The sequence below is a fragment of the Dermacentor silvarum genome, chromosome 4, assembly GCF_013339745.2.
Source record: "Dermacentor silvarum isolate Dsil-2018 chromosome 4, BIME_Dsil_1.4, whole genome shotgun sequence".
NCBI classification, from domain to species: domain Eukaryota; kingdom Metazoa; phylum Arthropoda; class Arachnida; order Ixodida; family Ixodidae; genus Dermacentor; species Dermacentor silvarum.
Window position 1 is genome coordinate 76,027,362 of NC_051157.2, and position 12,504 is coordinate 76,039,865.

Below are 12,504 nucleotides of genomic sequence, written 5' to 3' on the forward strand. Positions count from 1 at the left end.
AGTGGCCACTTTCAAATTTTGGCAGTGTCTGCTCAATATTAGTTAATTAATTAGTGGCTGGAAATGATTACATTGTGTTCAATAATAAAGACCCAGCCTGATAAATATTGTAGGCTGTTTCTGAAGTTCCCAGGTTCTAGAAAAAATTTTGATATTTGAGATTCTGTTGGCTATGTCTGTTAGAATTGCCAAGTTCAGGTAATATTTTACATGAAATTGCTACATCACTTCGTGAGTTTTACTGAAGTTTTACAGTATCTTAGCAAAAGCCGTATGATGTCACTTTTGTTCTACTCTCTGCACTTTAAGGGGGTCCTGAACCACCCCTAAGGCTTGGTGAAAAAAACATAGTCTGCGGATAGCATATGCTGCTGTGAACATCTCAGCCAGATTTTGCGGTCGTGCGAAGCGCGTAGAGCTCGCAAGCGGAGTGCGAAGTCACCTTTCTCTGAAACGTTCTCTTTTCAACAGAAGCCTGCTCCTCACTCTTTTCTGGACGCTTTACTTCGTAACATAGCACATTCTCATATGCGGCTGCTGTTGGCCTATAGCTGACATCAATCAAGGATGTTCGAATCAGTGAACTTCTTCCTACTATTACTGTGTGTATTTATTGACGCAGTTTAATAAACAGGCTGAAGTAAGCGAAAATCTGCTTTCGAATTTTGATAATAATTACATACTTCCAGAAGAAGCCGACTATCGTCTGCTCATGCTTAGCCGCGGCCACCTGCGTAGGAATTAAACTTTGGCCGCCCTGCTTATGAGTGTCGTAGCTGTTAAGTATCGCTAATTTCAACTAGTTTTGAACACTCAACTAGTCTCAAACCACGCAATACCTAACGTCATACCACACGCACGCTTCCCAGCGCACGCTCACTCCTGGCTGCTCCTGATTAGACACCTTGGCAGACTTTGCTTCGTATTGAGCTATTGATAGCACTTCAAAATGCACACATTGGATGTGGCTACTATTCGTCGGTCAAGCTGGTGCAGGACAAAGCCATTCCGCGCCACATTGCACGGCCTGACTCTAGAGCACATGAGCGCGAGCGCATACTCAAGCCCTGCCGCGCAGAAAGCAAACGTTGCACATATGCACTACAGTAGCATGTAGCTGTGCTCTGCTACGTAGCGTAGATATTGCAGCCGCCGCGGCGTGCTGCGACGACTCCTCTGACTGAGCGCAGGGCTGCTTGCTGAGGGCAACCGCCTTTGCCGCGTTGTAGGTGCCAAAATTGGAAGTCTGCGTGAACATCCAAAATCAAATTTGAACTGTGTGGCACGGTGACGCTCAGTAGGAGGAGCGTTGTGGGCACGCCCGCTCCTCCGTAGCCTTTGCAGTGCAAGGCATTGAAGAAGGGGCGAGAGCACCGTGCAGGGATCATAGGAGACCTTTGATTGCCAATCACTCCGCTTCTGCTGAATGCATTGACATACTTTTTGCGGCAGAGTATTTCTGAAGTAGTCCATTTTAACTTCAAATGCCTTCCTAGACTTCGATGAAAAGTGGTTCAGGGCCCTTTTAACCGGTACACTTTTGCAGAATTTCTTATTGTGGAGCTGCTTCCAGTCCTTTTAAAAATTCTTGCAGAATGTGTTTTAGACGGTGCCTTAGTTCTGCCACTTACGGTGACGTGCTTAACAAAACGGCACAACAAAATCAGACAGACCAGGTATAGCACTGACGTGTATAAACTGTTTAGTTTTCTGCAGGTTGTTCTATTTCTTGCTCCATTTCTCTCACTATTTTTCTAACATGGAGCCATGCTGACAAGCTCAAGTTTAGACATTGCGTTAGAGTGTCGGTAAGTGCTGGTTATGCATTGGTTATGCTGTCACATTGGTGTGACACAGACAAAGACATTTCTTTCCACATTCATGGCGTGGAAGCCTTCAGCTGGTAGCCTGCGCTCATATTTCTTGCTCCTTGTTTTGTTTCTTTAATGTGTGTTCTTTTGTGTCTAAGTATTGGCATAAGCACATCAGTTATCTATGTAACTTCATTCTTTCTTCTTGCACTGTGCTTTCAGTGATACTGCAAGGCTCACTAAAGATGTCAGCAGCCACGATACGTGACTACATCCTGGAAGTGAACGAGGAACACCTGACGGAAGCCATGTTGCAGCAGCTCATCAAATACATGCCAGAGGCGGACCAGCTCAAGAAGCTCTGTGAACTCAAGGACAACCTCAACGATTTGGCCGAAGCGGAGCAGTTCGCTATCACGGTGAGAAAATTGTTTTGTGGGGTCTGCCATTTTGAAATGTTAAACGTTAGTAAGACTGTCTCTTTCTCTTGCTTTGAAACTAAGGATTCCAGAAGTTCTGACATTTCTAGCGTGGTGCAAATAAAGCACATCTAGCTAGCAGAACAAGGGTCACTGGTTAAACGGTTGCCATTTTTAAACATGGCACGATGACAGTTTCTGAAAAAATAAAATCTATGTCGGGGGGTAGGCATTTCAGTTGTAAAGGCATGTTAAGATAGCCCTTGTTGCATTAGAGTGTAAAATTATCCATTGCAACAGCATAAGAAAATACCATAAGGAAAAGCGCAATGGTCTTTGGTGTAGTTCTCCTCATCTGACATCATATTCCTGGAATCACCACTTTCTTGTCTCGACTGTTGTCAATTAAGGGGGGACGCGGCTTTCGCATCGCGAAAAATGGCTAAAAAGTCGATTTTTTGAAAATCACATTTTCAGTTTCTGTAACTCTTATTCTATCTGATTCCGAAATATCATCACTGAAAACCAAGTAGCAGTGCCCTAAAAAAATTGTTATATCAGCCAAGGTGCCGAAAAATTGCGCGGAAATCGCGAAAAAAAGGCGTTTTTCAAGTCACGATATCTCCGGAACGGCGCAGCCGAGCGCCGCCATCTTGGTCTCGTTGGAAAGCGCATTTCTCCGTCTTCAAATCTGCCGCTTCAGCTATCTCCTCCATACAGAAACAAGCACACAAAAAGCAAATGATTGAAGGTCGTGCCGGAGCCACCGATTGGCCGCGCCCGCCACGTGACTCCAGCGCGGTTCGCCATTGGTCCGGTGCTCGCTCCGTGATGGCGTCGTCTGCTCCGCTTGTTGCGGTCTCCTCGCGAGCTCTGGACAGTTTCCATAATCTCGACGAGTGTTAAAGCGGGCGCTACGCGGACATCGCAGTAGCGTGGCCGATTCCGCTTTTTGTGGACGTCTCAGACCCGCGGCTAAGCATTCCGAGCATCGGTGACGCGGACTTCGCGACCGAGCTTCGGGCACGGAATGCTCGGGCACGCGGCTAAGCCTTTCGCGCGTAGGCGTCACCGACTCGGCGATGAAGCACATAGCGCGCGGACTTCTCGGATCCTTGCCTAAGCATTTCGCGCGTCGGCACCTCGGACTGTGTGACTAAGCTAATCGAGCATCGACTCGTCGAGCCCGCGGCTAGGAATTTCGCGCGTCGGCACATCGCTCATCGAGTGTCGACTCCTCGGACCCGCGGCTAGGCACTTCGCGCGTCGACTCCTCGAGCCCGCGGCTAGGCAATTCGCGCGTCGACACCTCGAGCGTCTATTCCTCGGACTCGCGGCTAGGCATTTCGCGCGTCGGCACCTCGGACTGCGCGATTCAGCTTACCGAGCGTTTGGACCCGCGACCAGGCATTTCGCGCATCGGCACCTTGGACTAAGCTCGTCGAGCGTCTATTCCGCGGACCCGCGACGAGGCATTTCGCACATCGGCACCTCGGACCCGCGACTTGGCACATCGCGCGCCGACTCAATTATCGTGATGCCACGATATCTCGTAACAATACCTATCATACCACCCCTTTAATTCATAAAGAGAACCTCGTCATGAGCTCTATTCACTAGGCCACTTGGGCTGGCACAGACACCTGGCTGCAGAAGTGAGGCATGATACAAAAGTACAGGCTGGAAAGCACCTAGCAGCTGCATTGCTGCCTATCTATCAGTGGCTCTCCTAACCTCCATAGCCATTGGCAATGGAAGATGATTCAGAAGCCTGCTGAGAGCCTTCATTCAGTAACATGGTCGATTCTACCAAAAGAAAACAATGCCTCACTGACTGCACTAGAGGCTGCTATCAATGAGGCAGTCTGCAGATACAACACTAGAACTACTGTATATTTATGCCCACATAGTTCTGCACCTCACTTGGTTTGAAACCCAGGCACCATGCTCTTTGTAGAGCAGCAGTAAAGAATGCCATACAAACATGAAAAAGGCAGAACGAAGGCTCAGCAAACCAGAGGCCACATGTCCAAGAAGCCCCACGTCACAAAACACATCAAAGATTACAACTTTGGTGCGTTTTAGAGAACTGAAGAGAAGGTGCAACTTTGAGAGCCGTTTTCTCAAAACTGTTTTTTCGCCTTTCTGCTCAGTTTCTGGAGCTGATTTCTTCGTTACCGTTTAGCCAATTTTGATTCTGTTTTTTTTGTCACGTTCCTTGGACTACAGTGCAGGTCGAGACAGTCTCGCATTTTTATCTTGACTTTTTATAAATTTATGGCATGGCTATTCGTTCACCCCGAAAGTGTGCTTGGTGCGAAGGTAACTTGAAAAATGACTATCTAAAAAATTTGTGTTGCGAAAAAAAAAAAGTAAGACTGTCACGACCTTCAGCACGCATTGAGCTATGCAGTCAATACTCAACGAGCCTTCCATCATGTTTTTTAAGCTCCCTAGGCCCTCCAGAAAGTTCAAGAGAGAAAAATTCTGCTCAATAAAATGTTCTCAAGGTATCACTCTGAAACTTTTATGGAAGTATCAGGGAGACATTCTAAACATTTGTGCCAATTTTCATCAAAATCCATAAAGAAATCAGGAAGTTGATTTTCAAAGCCACGTCCCCCCTTAAAGGCTTTACATGATATAGCCTATGTATGCTTGCCTAACTGTTTCAGTATCTTGTCACTGTGATTGGTTTTGTTTCTTACTCTTCAGCAAAGTGTGATAACAGTGAACAGAAAGAATATCTAAACCTGTAAACAAGACCATCAGATCTTCTTAGTACCTTTTAATTGTTTTTTTAAACAGTTTTTTTTTTTTTTATTTACAATACTGCTAGCCCCAGGTAGGGGCCTGGCAGGGTGGGATTGACATCAGTACACATATAGTAAAACACTAAACAAATAAAGAAATCAGAATTTGAAAAGAATAATACACATGATTAGTAAACATAATTCTGGCAGTACAAAGTATTAAAAACAAGAAATGACACGAAACAGACTTCACATACTGTGTTCAATGAACGCCTGAAATTGATCCACGTCGTCCACTTCAACCCACTTACTATCAAGGTTGTCCCACTCGACTACTATATCATACAGTGAACTTCCATTAATTCGACTCCGGTTCATTCGATTGTTCGGTAATTCTATCCCAACCGAAGGTCCTGGCCAGCACCCATGGGCCCAAACTTTCATTATTTCAATCCTAAAATTGGCGCTTACCGGATAATTCAAATTTGACCAGTCAACATGCACGCGCTTGACCTCTATGGTGACCCCAATTACAACCCGTTTAGTAGCAGCATGTCTCGGCGGAGCTTAGAGGACAGTGAGTGCGTTGAACACATGTCATCGCCTGTCAAAAGTGCATATTTTCAGCCTGCCCTAGGAAGATTTTCACGAAATAACCGTAACTCATAACGTCTGATTACAATATTTACCCGATTCTAGCCTGCGGCCTTTTTTTTTTTTTTTTCCAAGAAAATTGGGACGAAAATTTCCTGCACAGTACAGTCGGATTCAACACCGAAACCACGCTCATGGTGTTAGGGCGCTTTACCACCTAATAAGTTTGTCTTGTGGTGAAGCTGGCTCTAAAAAAAAAGAATGCTGCAAAGCTGATTGAAATAAGCTGCCATTGTGCAACACGTAATAAACCCTTGCCCATTTTTCTTGGTGAAGATAGGGTGCATGTTAGATTCAAATTAATGGAAGTCAGCGGTGTCTGTTCTTGAGCACCTGATAAAAACAGTGGACCTAAGTGCCTAGTAGCATGTGTGCTAGAAATTTCATTCAGATCTGAAAAATCTGTGGAGCTGTTCATTGTTCAGAAATGCAGAAAAAGCGGGGACATCCATTACCATAGGCTCAATCAGTAAAGCAATGCATGCAGTGGCTGGATATTCGTAGTTCAGATCTCGCCAACGATCATAATGTGCTGTGTCCACATTTGTTGCTGTTTTCCTTCGTCGCAAACAAAAGCATCACATTATTGCCTCCTTCAATCAAAAGCAATTTCTTACTTCTTTTTGATTGCTTTATTGGTAGTTACCTACATCACTTAATAGACACTTTCCGGCCTCTTATTGTATCATTATTTTCTAACTTGTTTGTATAACAATGAATGCTGTGTCTATGATTCCAGATTGGGAGTATCAAGAGGATTCACTCGAGGCTCCAGTCTATCAGCTTCAAGCTCCGATTCGCGGAAATGGTGCAGGACATCAAGCCCGTAAGGCCATCTTGCGTGCAGCGCCAACTTTGAGCAGCATTCTGTGTCCTGCAGCGCGTACATGTTTGTATGATGCTCTTCCCGTTTTGCCCAGGGTATCGTGGCAGCCACTGAAGCCTGTGAGGAAATCAAGTCAAGCCAGAAATTCGCAAAAGTTTTGCAACTTGTCCTACTGCTTGGCAATTATATGAACACCGGTTCCAGAAATGCACAAGCCATCGGCTTCGACATCAGCTTCTTGCCCAAGGTATTGCAAGCATTGACAACCGCTCTTGCCTTCTTGATGTGCTAGACGAACACTTGCACGCCCTGCCAATGTCCTATATGGTAGGACCTTAAGCTGCACACATATTATAAGAGTGTATGGTGGGCTGTGCCTTCTTTTGAACAGATTGAGAGAGATATATGCACAGGAGAGCTTATCACGCATGTACGCATATGCACACACAAACACACATGCAACTCTGGAGAGTTTTGCATGCAGATTTGTGCTTTTTGGCTGACTGAATGTTCATTAGAGTCCCATCGCCAGTCACTGTAAATGTGGCTTTGCAATGCAGAAAGCGGCCAAGTTAGGTGGCATTTGTGGATTCTCAAGCGTGAGCGTGCAAGTGCTTCTCTATTATGCATCTCACCTTCCAAGAGCTGTTCAAAACTCATCGTGCGTCGCACTGTTCAGCTTTCAGGAACAAAATCGCACGACCAGAAGTCAACCCTGCTCCACTTCCTGGCGGAGACGATAGAGAAGAAGTTTCCAGACATCTTGTCCTTTGGTGATGAGCTCAGCTATACAGAGAAAGCAGCACGGGGTGAGTTCATTTCTGAATTGGTGCAGGTCAAAGACCTTCGAGGCAGTTGTACTTTCATAGGTACCATGGAAAAAAAGAAAAAGATGCTCAGCCCCATGTGAACCATGCTCCCTGCCACCCCACCTTTTCTTGCTTTATTTTAATTCTAGATCTTTAGCCAAGGCGTAGCACAACCTTGAAGCTCATAAAAAGCTTCACTATTTCATTTCAACCACACCTAAGTAATGTGTACAACTACTTTGGTTTAACAAAAACATTGAACCTGGTTCAGGGACCTGGTTTGAATCATATTTCATTAAATAAAGGTTCCTGTAATGTTTGGGCATGGCAAGTGGTATCATACACTTCCAAAGCAGGTATTTTATTTGCTTTTCCAGGAATGTGCATGTTTAAGATGACTATTGAAATTTGTATTTGTAACTGCTGTTTCATGGTTCAGGTTCTTGGATTGTCATTTTGTGTAGTCACGAGCACAGCACTAGCTGATATGTGACATATCACTACTTGTTGTTGGGCTAGTTGGTTTTGTTGTGCATACTGTCCACGCTCACACAAAGAGCTTTTGCCATTCGACTCAATGCACACTAAACTTGTTAAGAGAGCAATAGCTTCCATGTGTCTTGAGGTGGCATTGGCGAGGTCTTGTTTTCACAAGATGCAGGAAAGATTTAATAATCAGGTTGCACGGCTACGTTCAGCCGGGTATCTTTGCTCTGCCACAGTTGCAGTGGCTGAAACCCTCCTTAAACAATTGAAGGGCAAGCAGAAAGCCAAGCCGCTGTGGGAGGTTGTGGGTTCGATTCCCACCGCCGCCGGGCACCCACTGGTTCAAATGGGCATAAGCGTACCCCGGCCTGGCGTTCGGCTTCCTTCAGGGGTGATACGCTTGGGAAAGGAGCCTGCGCCCAAAATTCCTGTCGAAACCCTCGTGAGCACCAAAAAAAAAAAAAAAAACTTACTCTAGGTTGTCCCTTATATGCAGATAGTGGCTCACGAACCTTAAGAAAGTGGCTAACAGATACAGAGTACTTGTTGGTTTTTATTCATTTGTTCTTTTTTTGGCTCCATGGAAGCTGCCTGGCTCGTGCCCACACATTTCAGTACAGCAGAAGCTGTTCCTGTGTGGAAAAAAGAATGCTGAGCTGTATGTGGCCTGTGAGGTCGGCATGGTGTACGAAATTCTGCTTACTTGCGGTAGGGTGCATATTGACCAGTAGGGCATACGCCACTGCATGAGTGACAGGGCAAGGGAACACAAGCTTTCCGTCAGGAGTAAGATTTCTGCACATTTGCCTATGCACTGTGGTTCCTCCATGTGTGAGCCAAGTCTTTCCAACATCTGCATACTCAGCAGAAGCAAAGATACTTTGGCACGAGAATTAATGGAGGCATACTACATCAACAGGAAACACGATATTTGTATCAGTGATATGTCTGTGGCTCCGCACAGCACTGAATGCAATTATTTGATAGAACGTTTGAATAGGCATGCCTTTTTTGCAGTTTCATCTCTGTGGTCTAAGCAGTGCACGAATGTATTTGCCAACCCTGGCACCTTTCCTATAACAGTGAAATTGCTTAGAATAAACTTAATTGCGAGTGATGCTTTCTTTTGTCCTTGTTGTAGCATTTCACTTTGGTTCGCGCCTTAACACATCGTAATACGCACCAGTTGAAGTGTGGGCATATGTGTGGATTAGTAGCTTCAAACGACTGACAGGAATTTTTGAAAGCTGTTTGGCAGCTAACTGACTCTTATGCAAAAGTGCACCCCTGTTTCAATCACTGTGCTTAACTTGGACCATGATCTCAACTGCATTGGCCAGAAAATTCAGTTGCTTTTGTCAACACATAGAAGCTAGTGTATATGCCACTAGCATGTTCCCAAACATACCGATGAGCATAGAGCATGCTTGATATAAACATGAAAAAAATTTTGGGGTTGGAAAATGCTAAAGCAGCCCATTTTTCTCCATGCTTTCTTGCGGCTTCCTCACAGAGGCTGCCAAAGTGCATGTGTGATGTGTGAAGACCTCCTTAAATTAGAATTGCAATGCGAAATTAGTTTGTTAAATCTGCTGAATTGAGAAATATGGTGCGCAAGTTTCTCTAGAGGCATCTTTGAGAAATGTAACAGTTTCATTACATTGACATTGACATTGAGAACAGATTCAACTGTACATGTCCTGATTTTCTAGCTGTTGTATGGGGTGTAGCAACCAGTACTTGCTACCAGCTACTCTGTAACTGCTGTCTATGTCTTGTATGTTTGCAGTTTCTCCAGATCAACTGGAGAAAAACCTTGGGCAGATGAAGAAGTGTGTTGCCCAATTGGGCACTGACCTCAAGACATTCAAGTCCCAGGGTCCAAATGACCGGTTTGCTGAAGTCCTGAGTGTATCCTTTGTGTGTGTGGTACTGCTTCATTTGCACATAGGCGTTCTTTTTAACTCTTTCCGGTCGATATATATATTTTTTTTATGAAGTGAACATTTTTTATTACGTGCTTCTAGATGACAAAAGCCAGGGAAGAATAAAGAAAACATTTAAGCTGGAGTTTTTGGCAATGAATTGAACGTCTTTCTCAGGAACTGCCGAAAGCCCAGTGTGTTGTAAGAAATGTGTGGTTATTCAGACTTCTTAATTCACAATCTTAATGGTGTGAAATGTGGCCATGGATTATTTGAAGAACATGCTTGTGCTACCCAAGATAGGTTATTGTATGCATTTGGCAGCAGGCTGAAAAATAAAGTGTAGAGGCCTAAGCTCAGCGTGATGTGATGCCTGGGAATTTGTGAAACTTCAGAGAGGGTCATATTTATCGATAGTACAAAGACGACAAATTATGTAATTAGCATTGCTGACACTTGCATTTCTGAATAGTTTTGTTGTTGTTTTTCTCAATATAGGATATTTCCTGCAAAACATCATACTAATTCCTACAAGAATCATTAGACCAAAAAGTGGTCAGTGCGGTCTGGGTGTTTAATAAATTTAAGAACTTCAGGTACGCTGTGCCATTTTCAATTCGTAAGCAGAACACTGAGAAAGCTAATTTCTGTTCTTTTTTGCCGCCATTTTTTATCACATGGTTCAACAGCTTTTTACTTTCATTCTCTGCTACGTGAGAACGTCCGTCCCTGCTGTGGTGATCAGAATCGCCTAGTCATTTCCATGCTAATAGTTGACAAGAATGCTGCCCTAGAGGTGTTGCTTCGAGCAAAATGGCCCATACTTATTAATTTGTTGTATTGAGAATATTTTGATGCACCCAATAAACTCCTTGGTTTCTGCTTAATTTCTGAAGAAGTGAATACATTCTTGAAAAATGAAGACTAGCTTGGTTCCTTTACAAATAAAAATCAGGGCTTTTATGACCAGGCCTCACAAGAGCATGAGCTGCTTTCGGGCATGTTTGCGAAGATGAAGAAGCTGTACGAGGACTTAGCAGAGTTCTATGTCTTTGAGTCCAAAAAATACACGCTGGACGAATTCTTCACTGACGTCAAGTCCTTCAAAGAGCAATTTTCGGTAAGCCTTCTCTTCTCCTGTCACGTTTTTCCAGCACTCCTCAGAAGTGTTAGCCGGTCATCACATTTCAAATTCATTGTATTTTCCCTGCAACAATAACACAAGTATGCTCTTTTCGCATTAGCATGCGTATTTATTATTTATTTTTTTTTTTGTAAATTTGAAAAATGGTGCACAATTCACAATGGTTGTCACAGAGCCCTGTGTCAAAGCCCCTCTAATGCTCCCATTGACCTGAAACTCGTGTGAATTAGGAGAACAGTCCTTCTCGTAGCCAAAACTTCTGCTATATGTGGCTATGTGACAACTCTGGCAACACGAGACTGCGTGCTTTTGGTAAATGTGTTATATAAAGCTGTGGTTCCTAAACTTTCTGACTCATTTCTAGGTCATTGGAGAATTACCTTGAGCAGTTTTTTTTTTTTTTTCCCCTCGACTAAAGTAAGTACATAGCATGAAGATGTGTTCATGTGGTGGCGAAAACTATATAAATTCATGCTACATCTGCCCTTTCCCATACAACGTTCTAGTTGCTTTACATATTCTAACTCACAGTCCACAAGTAAATGAGATGTGAAGTTGCATGCTGGAAATGAGGGCAGTGACATCAGATTTCGTGGAAGACTATTGAAATTGCTTGTCCAGTTTTGTGCCACCTGTTTCTGGCTTTTGCTTTAGTGGGTACAAATGCGAAGAACACAGCTTCATGGCGACAGCTCATCACAAACACTTGATCAGCTGTATAACTCGCACTTCTGATTGAACATACTCACCAGTAGCATCTAATCAATCCAAGTATTATTTTTCTGGTATACAAGCAGAAGTATGTTTCTGGTATACATTAGAAACATCCTTCTGGGCTTAAAGCTGCCGTGAGCAGCTTGACTCATTCCATGAAGTGCTGCTTCTAGGGCAGTCCCCACAGGTTTTCCTATACAGTAGAACCTCAATATAATGCGCATGGATAAGATGAATTATCAGAATAGCAAAGTAAATCTAAAATGTATCTTGCCGATATCAGTGTGTAACGAATATATGTTTATAGCAAATATGGGACATAACGAAGGTAATTTGTTGTCGAAGGCAACTTCGTTCTAATGAGCTGTGACTAGAGCACTGCACGGGTTTGGGCTTACCCGAAAGCCCGGGTAGAGCAGTTTTTTCACGGGCTGGGGCTGGGCTCGGGCATGGCATGTGCTTCTTGACCCGGGCCCGTGCCAGGCTCGGGTATTTTGACGCAGGCACGGGCCGGGCTTGGACTTTCTGGTGGTGTGCATGTAACGTGCAGCGAGTTATCCTCGCGCTTCTCGACTCTGAAAAACCTGTTGCCCCGGCGCAGCAGGAAGCTAGCAGTGCTAATCCTGTGTACTTCCCTTTTCTTCTTCCGTCATATTTTGTGCTGTTTGAACAGAATGTAAAAGTCCAGAAAGACCGAAGTTGCCTCAACCCAAAGGATGCCATTGTATTCCTTACCTAAATCAATGTAATTAATGCTTTCAGCTTGGTTTAAGCGCATTCGCGACTTGCTGATTCTTCGAAGGCGAATTGGTAAAACGATGACTGGCAAGATAAGATAATTCGTCATGTGGCTGAAATATGGCTCAGCATCCATCCATGATTGCATGCATATTCTCAACCGGCCGCCTAGCAGCAGCGCATTGCACTGCACCATGGAGGAACGAGAAGCTTTCTTTCTCAATT

General features: G+C 44.2%; 1 protein-coding gene across 3 annotated transcripts in view; it reads left to right on the forward strand.

Annotated features, from left to right (window-relative positions):
* LOC119450267 (protein diaphanous) overlaps nucleotides 1-12,504 on the forward strand; it is a 58,033-nt gene that overhangs the window by 31,222 nt on the left and 14,307 nt on the right. For all 3 annotated transcript variants that reach the window (XM_037713676.2, XM_037713677.2, XM_049665756.1), the window contains 6 exons: nucleotides 2,034-2,230; nucleotides 6,377-6,463; nucleotides 6,558-6,710; nucleotides 7,143-7,272; nucleotides 9,548-9,669; nucleotides 10,639-10,803. In XM_037713676.2, coding sequence (XP_037569604.1) covers nucleotides 2,034-2,230; nucleotides 6,377-6,463; nucleotides 6,558-6,710; nucleotides 7,143-7,272; nucleotides 9,548-9,669; nucleotides 10,639-10,803 — 854 coding nt within the window. The remainder of the gene's footprint in view (nucleotides 1-2,033; nucleotides 2,231-6,376; nucleotides 6,464-6,557; nucleotides 6,711-7,142; nucleotides 7,273-9,547; nucleotides 9,670-10,638; nucleotides 10,804-12,504) is intronic.